Raw genomic sequence first — 19821 nt, 5'->3', positions numbered from 1 at the left:
GTAGCTTGATTGTCATTCATGAAGACACCATCTCTGTCAGGAGAATACTCTTTGCAAATAGGACACTTGGGAATGTGTATAAGGGGGAATCTTATTATGAAAGGAATGTATGTAGATTACTTCACTAGTGTTTAACTTTCTTTTTTGATCAAATGTACTGAAAACATTTGTTTGGATGCTCTCTGGATCCGATAGGCATAAGATGACTTTTAACAGCTATTGATATTTTTTCTGAGCTCAAAAGTTTCAGTATTTAGTTTGATTACCCTCTTGAAATGTTAAGCAGAATTAAATGTTTGACTCTGGGGCTGATACAGGTACATTTTATTTACAAGCAAAAGTTGTATTCTGTGACTTCTTCAATCCTAGAAGGAAAAAGCAGCTTCAGAGAGAGAAAAGGTGATTTGGAGTGGAGAGTCTGGGGGTGGAGAGAGCATTAAGCACCTTCTCTCTTTCTCCACCCTCAGCCCCTGACTTCTTCTCTTCAAATTCCCATTTCCCGGAGCTGCTTTTCTTAAAAATAAGACAGTGTTGGTACTATCATAGACATCACATGCTGTTAGATCCCTAAAGTTCCTTTTTCACTTGAGCTTTCTCTTCTGCTTTTTCCCCCCTTCAGCCTGCTAAAAATGTAGACCCAAACACTAAAATTCAGACTCTTAATCCAAAATGTTCTGTTAGCAAGAAGCTTTGACGAATGGAAGCCATCTATTCCGCTTGGAATGGCGTGATTATGAAAAAGGACTCTTAAGTAATGTTGGATAACTTAAAAACTTAATAGCTGTAGAAAATGATTTAATGGCAGTAACAGTGGGTAGAGTTTGTTTTCTCATATTCAACACCAAGCTCAAACCTGATAATTGCCCCCCCCCACAAAAGTAGGTTATTCATTCAAATGAGATACTGTGAACCTTGATAGGATGGAAATGAAATAGAGATGGGTGTTGTCTGGACAATATTGTACTGGTTTTGGGAAACCCTTGGGTAACATACCCTCAGTGGGCTTCCTCCTAAGTATGGGCCCTCCCTATCATTGGGGAAAGGAGGTCCCAGTATTATTGCTCTCAAATGTTCACTCACCAGGAAGAGAGCTGGCAAAAGGAAGTGGTGGCAACTGCTGGTCCTCATTCTCTTTGTCATCACTTTTGCTCACTTGTTCATCCCCTGTGGACCAATAGATGGATGAGCAACAGGTAAGCAGGCAGCCACAGCAAAGAGGAGCAACAGCGGTATGGTCAAATAGGTCTTTGGAATGGGATTCCTGTAAGGGTGTTCTCCGCAGAAGATGCCTGACCCTGCCTACTCCTAATGCCAGCCCTGATCATAGGTAGGTGGCACTTTTGTATATCTGCTGAATTGAAGTACATGTAGCACTGAATTCAGTAACCCTCCCTGTGTGCAGTGGGCAACCAAGGATAATATATTCGACTTGAAACTGAAAAGATTTGTTCTGGATGTGAAGAAGAGCTTCTTAATTCCCAGTGAAGCACTGGAACAGATGCCAGGGTGTTGGAATCTCTGTAACAGAATACATTAAAACTAGGTTTTTACAAGCATTTGGTTGGCTTAGTTAGGTTCAGTCCCTTATATGATGCGGTTGTCCGAAACTCCTCCAGCTGTTCATGCAAGAGTATTGAAAGCCCACTAGAAATGTGGGTCCAGAGCCAACAAACAAGAATTTTAGGTAGAATTTTTGATCTGGGTAAAAAGTAGAGGTGGTGATCCATGACATCCCTTTCCACTACGTAAATTCAAAATCAATACCTGTTCTCTAAATGTCCCCCAGGCCAGATCAACATGATAATACCACATGATAATCACATATGCAAAAATTCCTAGCGCTAAATGTGTAGGGTATAATAATATTGAGTTTAACAAATAAATTTCAATTGGGGGCACAAGCACAGGTCCAATCCCATAGCAAAGTAATTATTTATATTCTATATACTAATAGCAAGCTCATTCTCTCAGTGCAGATCCTATACAGCCAAAACAGCGTCTCCCATACATAATTTGGTTTCAGCAGGCTCAGGGGAAGCCCAAAAGTTCCCATACAATGCTCAGTGAGGACTGATAATGATCAGGGGGCACAGAAGGTTGATTCATTGTTGAAGAGGGAAATGAAAAACTGGACAGAGAATGGTCATGGAATGGAGTATCATGGAAAAGGGCATGGCTGAGTGCTGGCTGGAATCTTGAACAGTAGCATTCCACACTGCAACATGCAGGGCCTACTTATACATATGTAATTTTAAAGGATGTATATTATTCCTAGCAGTGATGAAGCTAACAACGTAACAACTTTTAAAAAATGCAGAAACCAATGAATAGACAGTCCCCACCACCACCACATGCACACATACCTTTCCTTTTCAGAGACTCGGGAAATGGATGGGGACTATTCAACAATCAGCAAAGAAAGATTCCACAGTCTTTTTCCAGAGTGGGGAAGATGGTGATGAGGCAGAAGCAGTAATCATAGCACACAATCTCAGAGCCTTGAAGGAGATAGTCCAGAATAATTAGGCCATTACCTACTCTGATGACCATTTCCAGGTCCTGCCAGCATGAAAATACACATGCTTGCTATTGCTTAAGTAAAATTTATGCCAGGGTTGGCATGTTGGCATGAGTTCACTGTAACCATACTATAAACTGTCTGCTCTCACACTTCAGCTTCTTGAGCCAGAGAATTGTACGCTGCTGAAGGCAGTAGGAGAGGATCTCTTGAAGTAATTGTCTATCCACAAACCAAGTAGATGATGTGCTTGATGTGAAGGCAGTGAGGCATTAATGTTCCCTCATTAATGTGTCTGTGGGTATTGCTTATAGCTAAGAGTTGTTTAACAATGGTTGAGGGAACAGTTGAAGAACTATTTAAATATGCTACATCAACAGTGCCAAACCCTACCAGAAAAAAGCAGCAAATGGATTGAAAAGAGTGTTTGCATGGTCTTAATTGAAACATTTCTTTTTATTTTTCTAGCAGCTGCTTATTTTGGATCTTAAAATGTATAGTGTCTAGATGCCTTCCAATTGGGACAAAAGGATTCTGAAGCCATTCTATCCTAACTGTTCAAATATCCTGCTGTATTTCTTGTTATTCTACTGGAGTACCTCATTCAGACAGAGGTTGCCAATAAAGTTTATTGTAGGAGCTAAGTGTCAATATGTGTAGTACCCCCTGCCTAGGGTGCTTGTAATTAAAATGCCACAGATAGTCTGAGAGAAGCATGAAAATTTGATGGCAAATTGATTTCAGGTTCATCTTGAAATTTGTCCTCAGCTGGACTCGATACTGCTGGCAGACGTTGGATGGCTTTTGTCAAAAGGGTTTGCCGGGATGAGACAGAGATGCCTTGATCTGAATATTAAATACAACACTGCTTATGACAAAACCATTATTATTTTTTGCTTAGTACAACAATTCTCAGGTTTATTTCATATTTTGTTTTATTTATTTCATTCATATTTAATTTATTTTAAATTCAAGTCTATCTGCTTCTGAAGATTATCTGCTTTACATATGTAAATGAATTATGGGAAAGTTAATGGAACATAGAAAAAATAACATCAAACTTTAATCTCAATAGGTAAAGTCCAGGCCTCTGATCCATAAATATTACTGAAATTTACTAGGCGTACCTTTCTAGGTGTGTGTGCACATGCACATGTGGGGTGGGGAGTGTGCAGAATTATTTGTAAAGTCTGTGCAGTCAACATTTTTTTAAAGGAACATCATTTTTATTCCCTTATAAGCTCCACACATTTAAATAAAATTGGAAAAAAATACAGTGGGCATACAAGCCCTTTCTGTTTATTACGTGATGGTTTCTTGCAGGTTCTGAAGTCTTATAACTTGCATTCTCAATAGAGATTTAACACTTAGCTCTGTGTTGTTCAACCATATAAGCATGTTTTCTAAAGTCTGAATGTGCATGTGTTATGTGTTTGTATAAACGGGAAAAAACAAGTTTGTTTTTGAATATATCTTGTATACAGGTTTTATTTGGTCTGAAGCTTGGAATAATTTTTGATGCTGAAAGCATAAGACCTTTATTACCATTTAAGTTCTGATATTGTGCTAGTGCATATATTGAAACAAAGCTGAATGCTGAGCCATGGGGGGCATTTTAACGTGACAGAATGTCCATTACATTTCTCATAATGACTTGAATAAGAGGGTGGGGGTGGGGAAAGTTATCTGATGGCTACAAGAAAGGGGATCACCATCATAGCAGTTCTGGGAACTGATGAAACTGATGAAAATATCACCTGCTAATTCCTTTGGTGTGGACTCATCTGCCGACATGAGTACTATAATCTAACATCTTGCCATGCAAAATACTTAAAAAAAAAATGAAATAAAATAAAAATGTAAGGATATCCCCAGTATGGAAATGTGCAGACACTAACAGGAAGAGTCTGCTAGTATGTATATTCATTCATTTCACCTCCCAGTTGATGTGGCGAGAAGTAGCTGATGTGTTTCCAGCTAGGCAAATTTCAAAATTAAGAATCATCAAGCAACCTATCTATTTTGTAATACAGCGATAAACAGGAAATACCATGGGATAAATGCCACCGCAGTGGACTGTGTGCATAAATACATTTACGCTTGGTAGGAGGGGATTGCTCATAACAAAATGTTTAATATTGTGCTGGGGTGAATGGTGAGAAACTGATTGCTAAGTGACAACTTTATCAAGCCAAGTGGTTTTATTAGCTTGATGGATTTTTAAAATGTGCATTTAAGGACTTGATTTCAGTGCCCCCCATCCACTATTTAAAGAAACACATTATTTGATTAATTATTCCTCAACAAGTTAACAAAGATGCAAAGTAGCATTGAACCAAGAGTTCTTGACTTTTTTGGGGGAAAGGGGAGATATTTGGGGGTAGTTGGGGGGTAGAATACCTAATGGGTGTGGTTGGGCTTTCCAGAACTTTCTGTTCCACCATGAAGGTTTCAACAAAATCTCAGATGGTTGGAGTTGATCTTCACCTTCCTTGCGACATATCCTCAAATATGGCAGGAGCTGAGGGCTGTGCATGGGTCTTGCTGTGAACAGACACTACCTCTCAGCCGGCCAGAACTGCCAGAAGGAACCTTTTGGTGGAAAGTGGGGTGGTCTTTGTCTTCACCACTGAAATTATCAGGGGGCAATTGGTCTTGGAGGGTGCATTCCCAGAGCACAATCCTCCGAACATTAAATAGCACCCCTTTTTCTAATACCAGTATTACTGAAGAAGTGTGCATGATTCTATCCAGTATTTTAGGGACCCGTTTGTTGGAGTTTTTAAAACCCTCAGGCTCATTTACTGGAATATAAAAAATGACTGGAAAGCCAGTCTATCTATTCTTCTTGTAGCACATGCTCTTTACTCCATGTCCAATGTTGTTTCTATGTTATGCATCCCCCTTTCTGTCCAAAACTATTATATGATCTCCAGATCTCTTCTAGATGGTTAGAATAGGGACATAGGGATATCATCACTCTGTTCCTGTTTTTGATTAATATTTCATCAGCCATGAGAAGAAATGGTATTTATTCTGTAGCAATGTAAGTAACTGTGCAGATGACATACCTCTTCTCCCTTTGGTTAAAGCTGTAAGTGGAGGTTGCTGGAGAAGAGCGTTAAATGAAAGAATAAAGTGAAGAATTTCAGAGATTAAAAAAAGTTTTATGTAATAAGGATTTGTCAGTGGAAAGGAACAAGCAATTTGCTTTTACCTAAACCATGACTTGTAAAGGCAGTAGTACTACTAATAAAGAAAGTTATTCCAGCTGTTAACCATTTATCTTGAGCTTTACTGAAATCACATGCTTTTAAAACGTTACAGGTTTCTAAGCGTAGAGATAGATGACAGTACAGAAAAGCAAAACAAGGGATTTGTCTGGAATAAAGTTGGGGTATTGTTTAGATAAAAAGATAAGATCTTTATCCAAGACCCTGCTCTATGGTCTCATGTGGAATCAGAGTCATTTGGCGAATGCCACTGAAAGGACTTTTTCTGAAATGGCATCCAGACTATGGAACCTCTCCCCGGGGAAATTTGGCAGCCCTCCTATTTCTGTACCGGGGTGGACAACCTTTTTTCTGTGAAGGTCTCTGTTCCCTTGGGGATAATCTGTTGTAGGATACATGCTTATGGTGGATGAGGCCACAGCCATTAATGGGCAAGGCCACCCCTTTTCTCTCTCTCCCCTGCAAATATATAAAATAAAATAAGGAAAAAGAGTGGCATCATTCAGTCAAATATGAACCAGTGTTGTGGGATCATCTGTGCAGAATGGCTAAATTTAACATGAAAAGAGAATTTATCTGCTTAATGCCATCTGTGAGTCCGAAGAGAGTGTGAACACAGCTTCAAAGAAGCAGGCCCCTTCTCCACTGAAAGAGGTCTTTCCCCAGTGGTTGGTTTGTTGAGAGTACATATCTGATTGCTATTTCTGCCGCCAGAGACATGCAAAACCCTTAATCCCTGCCAGTTGGGGATGGAGTTGTTTCAGCATGCTGTTATTTTTCTGCAAGGGTAGGTGGGTTAGAGGCCCTCTCCTATGGTGCCCCCTTTCTCATAGCCACTGTTTAAGCCACAGCAAGTAAGCAGAGTCCTTTGTGAATTTGAACAACACAAGTTCTTCAAAATTAAATTAGAATCTTTTTTTAAAAATCCTTTAGACTTAATTTTTTTGGAACTCTTAAAATCAGTTGTCCTTTCAGAATATGTTAGTAATCTCCATTTCAGGTTAATTTAGACTACAGTATTGACATGCATTGTTTCCTTTGGAATTTGCATGCTACGTGGCGCCAGCTGGCAGGAATTAAAAGATGCTATTCTCTAATAGAAAATAATGGCAAGTAGAAATGACATATCCCATAACCCTAATTATACTGAGAGAGCATGGATGATATGCTTATTTGTAGGAGTAGAATCCTGCAGTGGAGCAGGCCACATTATGCATCTTTCTTGTTTTATAAATTAGAGAGAGAGAGAGAGAGAGAGAGATCTATATAACGCTATCCATCTTTGCAGTGGTGGAACCGACTTACACTTTCTAATGGTGGAGGTTGGCCCATTAGGGCAAGTGGGGCACTGCCCCACCAAGTTCAGTCTGCTCCCAGCTGCCTACCTCCTTACTTATAAAAATCTGGGCTGTGGAACTGACTGTCAGGTTCCTCCTTCTATTCATGTCTACTCTGAAGTGTGGTTTTTGTAAAACTCAGCGGGGAGGAGTATGGGGACAAAAACCAGAATTAGTTGGCTTTGCATGTAATTGGCTGTGGCTCTAACCACTGTTGGCCTCCCAGTGGGCATCAGACTCATCAATATTGCCAGGTTATTTGATTTGGTAATTTTACTGATGAAAACCTGACACCACAAGATTCAACTAAGCCCCCTTCAATTGGTTGGATGCCCCCTTTGATTTGAATGAAGATGCATATAGGAAGCTGCCTTATACCAACCCACACTCAACGCATGTAGTCCAGTATTGTCTACTCCAACTCACAGCGGTTCTCCAAGCTCTCAGACTGGAAAACAGCTATTTCCCATCAACTGCTATCTCAGGTGTCACCAACCGTTTTGGATCAGTGGGCACATTTCAAATTTTGAGAGTGTGCTGTGAATGCCAGTCACAAAATGGCTGCCATGGGGGAGGCAGAGCATAACACAAAATTAGAGAGAGAACAGTCATTGACACACATCCTGGACAATCTCATGCTTGCTATGGAAAGCCAGCTGTCCTGCTGGTCCTGATTGTGGAGATACAGCTTTTAAAGGCACAAGAACCCTGTTTTTTTCAATGCCAAACCAAAGCCCAGGCTGCCATCTTGACCCCACTTACCTGGGAGTAAGCCCCATTAAGCACAAAGAGACTTCTGGGTAGACATGCGTACCACTGTCCTGTAAGTTAACTATACAGTGAAGTGCGTAACGGGGGACAAGCCTCAACTTCTTTGCAAAGTTTTCAATTTTGTGTTTGTCATTTGGGGAGGGGATTCTTTAATATCCACCCACATTTATTGTGTAATAGTATTTGCAGAAAATAAATTCTAGGTAGCACCTGATTTTAGACCAATCCACCATAGGAAATATGCATCCTGGTTGGTAGGAAAAAAGCAAGGGCAAGCGACAGAAGTTCCAAGGATTACCTGAAAATAAGTCAGAAGCAAGAAACGTCACTAAAAGGGAGGGAGAAACAGCAGCACTTTAGGACCCCAGAGATTCTTATTGCCTGGTGCCCAAACAACTCACTTTTTGAATCACAACTTCTCTTGACTTCACTCATTGGCTAAAAACATTGATAGGTGGGAGCACCAGCGCTGGCTCATTTCACAGAAATAACTTAGAAGGGTATCTGCACATTTTGCTTCATAAATTTATTTCCTAGGAGGGTTAGAGACTTATTGTTTTGTTTTTTCTTTTCATGAAAGCTTAGAGTCTGGGGGCCCTGACCAGGGGCACCAATGAAGGCCTTCGCATGCAACATGGTGCCCATGGGCACCAGATTGGCAAGCTCTGGGCTACCTGATCCTTTCAACTGGAGATGCCAGAGATTGAACCTGGAGCCTTTTGCATGCAAACTATATCCTCTGCCACTCTGTGCTTCTTGTCCTACTTTTGCATTTGGAGCTACTAGTGCAGCTTTTCCCAACCAGTGTGCCTCCAGGTGTTGTTGGACCACAATTCCCATCTTTCCTGACTATTGGCAATGCTGGCTGAGGCTGATGGGAGTTGTGGTCCAACAACATCTGGAGGCACACTGGTTGGGAAAGGCTGTACTAGTGGGTCTGAGTGACTAATTGTCCATGACTACAGCTGGATTGGGAAATTATTTTTTACATGGGAAAAGGAATTAATTCTTTTCTTTTTTTTAATGCCCCCACATTGACTTGGGAGGGGGGCTCCTATAGGATAGTTCATGTTGTGTCTGTGTTTCCTAAGCGTAAGCAGTGGAGTCCATGCTGTGCAAGAGTTGTACATTTCTGTTGCCAACACCATTGCTGTATATGTGTATTTTAATAATGGTTTTGTTTCATTCTGCACTCCAAACAGCAAAATTAACGAGTGAGTGTTGACATAGTTCGCCCACCATGCTATGACTGCAGTTTGGTAATGAAGATGAAAAGACTGTAATGATGACCTTTCTGTGCCTTTGTCTGTACGATGCCCTTCCCTTTAACTGTACACCTTTCAAATGAACACATTCTGAACTCTTGAACTGCTCATTCTGTTCACTGAGCATATTGCTCAATCTGCACTTTATCATGATGTGTCTCCAATGGCTCTGTGTTTCCTTACATTTGATGCCTACATAAGATTTTTTTTCAGAACCCTTCAGTAGTCAGAAATTGGACTATTAAGGGAGCATGATAATCTGGGCCATGAAGTCCTAAATTAGAGGCTCTTTGTAAATAGTTTTCAAACCATTCAAATGACCTTAAAACAAATTGTACAATTCAGTCTTAAATAAGCTCATTTGGTTTTGATTGAGAGGCAGGGCTGTGTCTCCAGAGTAAAGTACATGCTTTGCATGCAAAAAGTCCCAGGTTCAATTCCTGGCATCTCATCTCCTGGTAGGGCTGAGGAGGGCTGCTGTCTGAAATCCTTGAGACTGACCAGCTTCTTTTAAGCTTGGGTCCATTACCAGCTTACACAGTTGTTGCACTCTCCATGTACTTGACAGCAACTCATCTGATCTATGTAGATGCTTCAGCTGAAGTTCGAAAGGAGACATGGATTCTCCACCACCACATTGCTACTGTGGAGAAGCTGCCTCTGACCGCATCGGGCTGCCCACTGCTTATTCACTGCAAAAACTTCCGTGTCGCTCACTTTGTTATTGGGCATGAGCGGGACTGTCATGAAATCTACACTTCCCTGCTGAAACTCTCGCAGCCAGTGAAACCAGAAGAACTTTATGCATTCTCTTACAACCCCAAAATGCCCAAAGACAACCGGGAGATGGGCTGGAAGCTGATAGATGTCAAAGTAGACTACCAAAGGATGGGGTTTCCCAATAACTATTGGGAAATAACTGATGCTAACAAAGACTATGAGGTTTGCAGCACATACTCTCCGGATCTAGTCGTTCCTAAAGCAGCTACTAGGGCGATGGTGCTGGGGAGTGCAAGGTTTCGAAGCCGAGGTCGGATACCAGTGCTTTCCTACTTCTACAAAGAGAATAATGCTGCCATATGCCGTTGTAGTCAGCCCTTGTCTGGGTTCAGCGCCCGCTGCCTGGAGGATGAACAGCTGTTGCAGGCACTGAGGGAAGCAAACCCAGGAAGTCCGTTCATGTATGTTGTAGACACAAGGCCAAAGTTGAACGCCATGGCCAACCGAGCTGCTGGTAAAGGTTATGAGAACGTTGATAACTATGACAACATCCGTTTTAAATTCATTGGTATCGAAAACATACATGTAATGAGGAGCAGCCTGCAGAAGCTCTTGGAAGTGTATGAAACTAAATCTCCTTCAGTGAGCGACTTCCTTACTGGCTTAGAGAACTCTGGCTGGTTACGGCACATTAAAGCTGTAATGGATGCTGGCATCTTCCTTGCAAAGGCAGTGAAAGATGAAGGCGCCAGTGTCTTAGTGCACTGTTCTGATGGCTGGGATCGCACTGCTCAGGTCTGCTCAGTGGCCAGCCTCCTCTTGGATCCCTTTTATCGGACATTTAAGGGATTCATGGTAAGAGTAGGAGAACACCTATCTTTGTGTTTTGCTTTTAAACCAAGTAGTTTGTGAAAATGGATTCAAACTGGTCTGAAATGTACAGACTCCAGTTAAATGCATCTGATTGCTTTTGTAGAATGCTTGTGACTTGCAGAAATCCCTGACGAGATACGCCTGGTGCCTTCTTTGTTATCTTTTCGGTGCCAGGTAAAGACCTACCTCTTTGCCCAGGCATTTTAATTTTAATTTTAATTTTAAATCTAATTGTAATTGTAATTTTATTTTAATTTTTGTCTTAATCTTTGCTTTTAAAAATGTTTTTATAGTAGTATTGTACCCACTCTCACTTGTATTTTAAATGTGGTTTTTATTCTGTTGTACACCGCCTTGAGAGCTTGTTGCTATAGGGCGGTCTAAAAGTACAATAAATAAATAAATAAATAAATAAATAATAAATAAATTAGGTCATCACACAACAATGCTTGGAGGCCTCTAAGTTCCATTACAATTCCCCCTGGTTTTGCTTCCAAAATGAATCTGATTATAGTTAGGCCCTATAACTGGTGGGAAACCTTTATGGCCTTGCGGGACAGATCCTTACTGTTCCCATCTCATGAGCCAACTTTGAAAGGTGGACGTGACAACCCACCTGTCAGTCGCTTTATGTTATCAGGTAACAGGTAGGTTGTCCTGCCCATCTGTCATAGTCCTTTGCTCAGCACTTCCCAAACATCCAACAGTCAGTAGTAGCTCTTCTTAGTGCTATCATTGTTGCCAGGTTAGTTTGGATGTTGGAAAATGAGAGAGCTGATGAATCTTTTAACTTCGAACCTTGGCAGAGCTTGGGATAGGTTTGTTACCTTTTCTAAAGAACTCTTGGGCAAGATCCAGTTTTTTCAATTTATTTATAGAAAATAGTACAATTTTTGTCCCATAAAACTCCTCCCTCCCCCCCCCCCAGACATCAAACACATTACATAGAGGAGAGAAATATAATTATCCTTCACTAACATTCAAATCCCTAGAAAAGCAAATACAAATTTATAATATCGTCAAGAAAACCATAAATGGGTTAATGCCAGTGGGGGAGATCTACCATATTCAGCTAAATTTACAGACTTAATAAATTTCCACCAAGTAACTGAAAAGGTGTCCTTTATTCTGTCCACAAGCCATACGTAGCTTCTGTGTTAGTTTTTTTCCCCAGGACTGCTAATTGCCAAACCTTCTGATACCAAGAGTTAATTGTAGCTTCTGTAAAATATTTCCAAAACTAAACTATGAGTTGTCTAGGCACAGTTAGTAGATATTGGATTAAGTGCTTATAGCAGAGTTCTTTATCTGGTCCTATAACGATGTTCAGCAAAAGCAGATGTGGAGATGACAGCACCTATTGAGTGGTAATTGAGCTTATCTCACCGAAAACCTGATTCCAGAACTGTAGCAACCTGGGGCAAAACCACCACCTGTGTATATAGGTACCTATATTGTCACATCTCCTCCACCAGAGTGACAACATCCCAGGATTTATCAGAGACAACCTCCTAGAGGTCAGATACCATCTATGTATAAGTTTGTATGATGTTTCTTTTATTATTGCAGATGTTGTCTTATAAGGGTACTTTCCCCACATTCTATCCCACACATCATAATCTATTATAATCTCAAATTCTCATTCCCAAAGCACTTTTAAGAATTGCCTGTAGTTTTCTGTAGCAAGCATTGTTATGTTTTTGAAACCATGCCCTTCATCACCCTAGAATAACTGAGAAACTCTCTTTCAAAAGGGATTAACTGTCTCACTGCACCTTCCAGTACAGTTGGTGTATTCAAAAAAGAATGTAGCTTGCCCCATAAAAACAAAGGCATGTGAATAGCTTTTCCTGAATGGCTGCCTCAGTAATAACTCTTTAGGCTTTAGACACATCATAGACTTTAGACAAGGTTTGAATAAATTTAGAGTTAAATTTCATTTCTTGGAGAACCGCTAATACAGGTAAGGCCACCTTTGACAATCAAGACACTTTGAAGACATCAATAAATAAAACAACAAGAGGGGAGTTTTGAATCTTTGAATAATATACTTGGGGAGAGGGCAATAAGATGGCGGCGTAGCCAGGCATATTTTGGTTTCCTCCCACAGCTTTTGCCTTCTGCTTCTTGCTCCACAAGACGTTCTTATCAGATGAGTAGATGCGAAGGATGCAGAGGATATTTCTTTTCTCTCCTTTTTTTGGACTCCTTATCTCTTTTGACTTTACATTACATTAAGCATCAGTCAAGAGAGAATGAATCAGCAAGTTCCCATGCCTGTGATTTCCAGCAGACTGTAACACTCAGAGGTTTAGACGGGAGTTTCCAGTTATCTTGTCCCTTTACAAGCTTATTATTTGCCAAAATCTACCCTATCCTGGAGAGGAAGACTGAGGCGCGAGCCCAGAATGAGAAGGGAGGAGACATCCTTATGCTCCCACCACGTCTGTCATCAAGAGCCAAATTGCCAAGTCACCAGCCCCTCAAACCTAGGCATTTGGGGCTTGAACGACGCTATCTTTGATTGCAAGTGGGTGCCTTGCAGCTCCCACCTCATCTAATGGGCAGTTTTCCACATGACTCCAGCTTTATGCAGCTGTATGAGCTTCAAGGTGGCCGTCTCAATCTCCTCCATAAAGTGAGTGAGCGATTGAGTGGATTGCATGGAGCAGGCTGAAGCTTGGACTGTGGGCCCCCTTCGGCTGTGCCTTCTTCTTTTTTCCAGTCCTACTGCTCCTTTTCAGAGGGAATTGCTAAAACTGGAACTTGATAGATGAAAGACGAGTTTGGGTCCATCACTTGTGCATAGCTCACAGAGAGAAGTGTGGGAACCTCTGTTCTGCTGAGAATAGCAAGGGGAACAGCAGCTGTAATATAACCGTCCTTGATATTATTGTATTTAATGTGTAATTTTATTATCTGGCATTCTAGATTTAATAGTATATTCAGTACTTTAACTTATTTATTTATTTATTTACTCATTATATTTATATCTCACTTGTCCTCCAGGTAGCTCGAGCTGGCACACATGGTTCTCCCCACGTCCCATTTTATCCTTATAACAATCCTATGAGGTAGGATTCGCTGAGAGACATTGACTGGCCCAAGGTCACTCAGTGAGGTTCATGGCTGAGTGGGGATCTGTTTTAAAGCATGGGTACAGCCTAGAAAATCTTGAAGAATGGATAGTTAGCATATCAGTTAAAGAAGCTCTCCCATACACAAGCAGCTTTAACTGTAATTCAGACAGCAACTGAACCTTGGGGCTCATTCACATAGTGAATTACTGTGAGATTGGTACTACTTGCAGCCCTGTTTAATTTGCACGGTTCACATGACTTTGCCCTGGAAATGGGGCAGCCCAGAGTGCATAACAACTAACAACTTTGGCAGCTGCACACAAGTGTGCACACATGCATAACCCATGCTGATCTCTCTCTTTCTCTCACCTTCCCATCACCGGTTCTTTCCCCAGAGATCAGCAGTAACCGAAAGAGAAAAGGGAAACTTCAAAGTGGGACCCACAGTTAAGACTGCTTTCTGGGCAAGGCTGAGGGGAAAGGGGAGAGAGAGTGGGCAGAACAGGAGGAGGAGGGGAAGAATCATTGGCCTTACACAACGAAAGAGGAAGGCAAGTTCTGGCTCCACATGGAGTGACTGTCCCAAGATAATTAGAAAATAATTCTGTGCACTGTGTGAGCGATGTGACAGAAAGTGTCCATGCACACACACTCTTCCACTAAAATTGCATTTCATAAATACTTAATAAAAGTGGGTTGCTATAAATATGTCAGGAGGAAATGAAACTGACAGAAAAGGTTTTTCATGTCAGTTGCACCCCTCCTGTTCTCCTGGCTTCTGTGGTTTAGAAACAATGAAACAAAAAATCCCTCTCCTTTCCTATTAGCAATACTCTGGCAGGAGTAAACATGTAGATTTGGGGGTGGTGCCACAAGGAAACAGCAATACTAAACCTTTCCATAGTAACGGCAACAGTGTGAATGGAAAACAGCGGATTGGAAGGTAGTGTGAATGTTGCAAATCTCTCACGATGGCAAAAGCTGCGTCTGTAATCTGAAGTTCACCTCCCGTGTGAATCAGCCCTCAGTTACACTCTGCTTTTCGCGATGGTTGCTATTAGAAACTTGCCTCAGAACACCGGTTTTGTGTGTTTTGTAAAACAGTTATACAGGATATTGTTCTTTTTACAAAGGTCTTGTGAGAAATGTCTGAGTTTACTTGTAGGAAAAAAAATTGTTACACCAAGTGAGTTTGTGTGCTTTTTGCTATCAGACAAGGAAAATTATATCTCAATGTGTGTTTCCTTATTTGCATTGGCAGCCAGGAAATTAAGGCTAAATTTGAATGATCTATGTTTGTAATGGCATATTGCTAAACAAATAAAACAATTATGATACGATGCTAATAATATATCAAATTTAAAAGTTTTCAAATAGGATCCACATCTGTAGACAAGGAACGAAATCTGACTGGTCAAGGTGTACACACTTCCTGACAATCAACTTCAATCTGTTTGCTAAAAAAGTAGCAAAAATCTTATAGTCTAGGTTGAGCAACAAGATAGGAAGATATAACTCTAACATGGAGGTATCTACTCCTGGCTTTGGGATGACAATTAATCTAGAATCCCTCCAGGTTGGAGGCATAGGAGTATCCTCCATAATGTTATTGAACAACCTGACCAAGTAAGGTAGCAGTACATCTTGAACCTTCTTAAAAATGGTGCTGAAAAACTGTAAGGCCCTGGGGGCTTATGTGTTTTAAACTTCTTGATGATTGTTATTATTTCTTCTGGGGCACTTTTACCACCCAAGAGTTATGTCGTCCCTCCTCACCGAGGGGATTCCAGAAATTTCTCTGTTTCATCCTTCGATGGTTGAGAAATACAGCATGGATTCATATTCAGCAAGGCTGTCACAAATCAGAGTAGGATCATAGACCTTAATCCCTTCCTCCTGCATCAGAAAATGTACCTTATTTTCTCCTTTTGTTTCTTTAATTTGTTCACTACTAATCTAGAATTCTGCTGTCCAAATTCAAAGCACCTTTGCTTAAGATCAGATACAGTAAATTCACAGTATTATGATTTAGATTAGCTAGTTTTAATTCTCTTTTCCTCTAATAAATGAGATTTTTGGGGGAATCATATAGTGTATATTTATGAAGCAGGACCTTAATCTTGTCCTCCAAACATTTTTTTAAATTATACAATCTGTTGTGCTTAAAAATTGCCCCTTCTTTCAAACACTGATCTTTGTGGATGTAAACCTTTCATGTAGAAAACCTTTTATTGAGAATTGTCCTCTCCACAATCACCAGTCCTTTTACCTACATATATTTTCTCCACCTCTTTCTTCACTTTCTCCAGCTTACTAAGTTAGGGAGACATAAAAAGCAGCTGAAAAGTTGGCTAAAATCTAGTTCCTAATTATCTTCAATGGAAATTTCTGAACATGTTTGGAGCTTCAGTTGCTGACAGGAACTCTGGAAGCTGTAGTGTTGTTTCTCCTGGTCAGTGGTGGTAATGGCTGGATGGAATAGGCTATTCACTTGCAGCTCTGGGGTAAGGACCAGGGCCTGATGGGGGAGTGTGTGAGGGAGCGGTTTGCATTTAGAAAACACATATCAATTGACTGACCAACTGACCTAGAGATTAAAGGTTCTAGTTGGAGGTAGTGGAAACTGGCAGACTGACCTTGGGGACTTGTCCAAATTATTCTGTGTGGAATCTTCTGTCTTGTAGAAGTGCCAGTTTGCTCTGCTTCTGCTTTTGTATTATTAAGGCACCAAAAATCTCCAGTGTGCCCTAACCCATAAGAAACTCCTCTTTGTTGTAAAGCAAGAAGCACACATCAATTTGGAGTATAAGCCATAATAGAGAAACTTGGTGTTCACCGATGGTTCATGGAAATATAAAAATTATTAGGTACCTTTCAGTTAGCTATTGATATGAAATTTGGTGTGTGTAATCTGAGGCACTCTGATGACTTGAACAATCTGAATATTTGTACACCTCTCCTTGGATAGTGCCACATTATTTTGATACTTCCAGACCACCCAGAAAGCTGAAACTAGAAAAAATGTACATAGTTCAATATAGTTTGATTACTACGTACATCTGAAAGGGATGGAGAGCCCTGCTACCCAAATACCACCCAGAAGTCTGAAACATTGTATATAAATTAGCCCAAAACTCAAGAATTATAGAAAATTCTGAATGTGGAACATGAATTTTATTTTGTAATAAAGCCAAGCATTCCAGCACAAAGCAAGCCTTACACTCTCATAGGGAGGAATATTGAGGTACAGGAGTGCATGACCTCTCTAGACTTGGATCAAGAAGTTAGGACAATAACAGTCTGAAAGACAATGCAGATGAAAGCTTCATTAACTTCTAAAATACAACATTTAAAAATTTCCCATTGTCAATCAAAGACTCTTCTGATATGTCAGACCTCTTATGTAAGCAGTCTCAGGGTTTCATATTCTTTTAGTACACTTTTATGAGTTGGATGGTTGCAGAGTTGGATGTGCTATGTAAAAAATACTGTTAGACTTTTCTAGGAGTTTATTGAACAGCCGACCAATATCATTGGAACTCAGAGCAGACAATCCATTATCCGGCAAATACACCTTTCCTTGCATTGGGTGGGCGTGCTGGGGAGACTCTGTGGCTGTAGCTATTTAAGGTTCAGAAGCCATTTAGAGCTCAGGTGACAGGAGACTGGAAATTACTTTGAATGCCTGTTTAAAGACAGTATGCACTGTTGTGTTTAACTCTTTATATACAGTTTGACTTTCAGGGGACACTTTCCATAAAATTTTAACATTCCTCTTTCTTTGGTTTGAGAGAAAGCTAGAAGTGGTGCTATTAGTATCTCATACTCGTTCAGTAGTCAAAGAGGTTATTCAGCATGGGAGATGGTTAGCTGGATGAAATTCTGTGAGATTAAATGATATATCATGCCAGTGACTCTTTCTAATTTTCAAGTGTATAAAGATTATAGCATTACAATTTAGTCCTTTTCTCAAGAGGGCAAAGGTTAAAGTCTAGTATGAAAGCTATATATATATAGCTATATATATATATATATATAGTATTTTTTAATGTGTGGAAGTAAAACAAGCAGCTGGCAAATCAGTCCCCATCACTTCTTGATGATAAAACTCTGTGCAAGTGCTGCTTTTGTTTAAAGCCATATTAATTTAACTTCAGTCATACAGAAAGGTAATAGTTTCCTAGGATTTAGACTAACAACTTCCCACTGTAAAGCATAATGTGATTTATAGGCTCCATCTGCCTCCATAAAGGAACTCCTCCCCCCATCTCAGCATCTGCATCTTATTTCGCACCTGAATCATAATGAGTAAGAATTCTGAGATGAGTTTACATTCAGTAGTTCTGTTCTATTTGTATGTCGATCCTGTTTATTGTAACATAAATCCACATCCAATATTTACCGTTAACCATGCAAGAAAATTAACTTTCCTGCTTGTAGCTGTGTAGTGTTACGCACATTCTGAAAAGCAACTGGTAGTGCTTGCTAATAAAAGCATGCAGCAACCTCATTCACCTGTTGGGAGTGTGCGATTTACCTTGATTTAAAATTGCGCATGGGAGAACATGTGTTTTCCTCACACATGGTAACATATATAAACCCTTTGTGATTTTGTAATCACATATGTTAGAAGATACTAAGGAGAAGAGCTGGCAATGTGTACTCATGAAAGTTATTTTGCAAGCTCATTAACTGTCTGATTAACAAGTTGAATTTTTGGTTACATTATAGTATAAAAATATTAAGTATGCAAACCCAAAAGTTATAGAAAAGTTGTATAAATTAGCACAAAATCAAACAATGCTAAATATGTTTAAATGAATACAATATGTACAGAAGTGAAAACATTAAATATGGATATATATTATGTTAAAACAATATTCCAGTAATTAATGAAAATAATCTAGTTGCCTTTCATTGTTAAAAGAGCCTGAGCTGTACATCAGAGCAAAGTTCATTTGTAAAGTTGGATTACAAATGTATGTTACTCTAGGTTGAGGAGAGAAAGGAACAGGAAAGCCAGAGCATGAAGCCAAAAATGACGTCTTTTGAATTGCTGAACGTTGGTAGAGAAGCCACCATTTATTTCAACTTATTTCAGTGGGTCTGTGCTGAGTGTGACTAACGTACCACACCTGTTTACTGAAATAGAATCTGATTTTCATTTTAGCATTTTAAATGTCTATATATTAGAATTACATTAACTATCAGAATTTGCTGCTGTCTTCACAATGTTGTAGCTTTGGCCAAGATTCAAGAACATATGGCTAGTGATAAAACTTTACAAGAGCCAAAGAGGAAGGGGGGATGTACCACATGCAAAGAGCTAGTCCATATGAGAAGCATTATTTGAACCAAAGAGGAATGGACCTGCTGCTCATGCTGATTCCTGTATGTATATCTGGTCCAGAGCTTGGAAAAGTTACTTCTCTGAGCTACAACTCCCATCAGCCCAATCCAGTAGCCATGCTGGCTGGGGCTGATGGGAATTGTAGTTTTAAAAAGTAACTTTTCCAAGCTCTGATCTGGTCTCCCATGTTCACATCAGAACCTCAGGGCCAGTGTGTATGTCACTAGAGTTGACATCCTGAGTGAAGGAATGTTTGGGACATGATTCTTCTGGAATTTTTCCTCACCAAGTTCCATTGAAATGAATGGGGCTTGAACCTAGAACCAGATGTGTGCTCTTTCTCTGACTCCTATTCATTACAACAGAACTGTGTTTAAGAAGTTCTCAGCAATTTGTATCTTTATTGATGTAATTACACATCCATTACATTGTTCGGTTTTGAATGATAAATTTTATAGACTTTGTATGCTGCACGTGCATTCTTCCATCCTAGTGTTTTCTTTCAAGTAACGGAAGCTTATCCTTCCAAAACTTAAGGTTTGAGTTACAAGAAGGCACAGTAGACTGCACAACTTCATTTTATTTTTGACATTGTAATAAAGTTTTGATGTACTTGTTTTATGGGGATGTTCAGCATGAGATAACTTAGTTTCACAACATAATTTTGAGTTTTA

General features: G+C 40.0%; 2 protein-coding genes across 7 annotated transcripts in view; both read left to right on the top strand.

Annotated features, from left to right (window-relative positions):
- Positions 1–19821, top strand: part of WWOX (WW domain containing oxidoreductase) — a 797581-nt gene that overhangs the window by 286901 nt on the left and 490859 nt on the right. The window lies entirely within an intron of this gene.
- Positions 7895–19821, top strand: part of LOC133369372 (myotubularin-related protein 8-like) — a 36351-nt gene continuing 24424 nt past the window's right edge. Inside the window, exons 1-2 of the mRNA XM_061594645.1 lie at positions 7895–7911; positions 9640–10699. Coding sequence (XP_061450629.1) covers positions 7895–7911; positions 9640–10699 — 1077 coding nt within the window. The remainder of the gene's footprint in view (positions 7912–9639; positions 10700–19821) is intronic.

The sequence above is a fragment of the Rhineura floridana genome, chromosome 13 (genome assembly GCF_030035675.1).
Source record: "Rhineura floridana isolate rRhiFlo1 chromosome 13, rRhiFlo1.hap2, whole genome shotgun sequence".
Lineage (NCBI taxonomy): Eukaryota > Metazoa > Chordata > Lepidosauria > Squamata > Rhineuridae > Rhineura > Rhineura floridana.
Note: the sequence above shows the minus strand (reverse complement) of the source record. Positions and strands in the feature narration are given on the sequence as shown.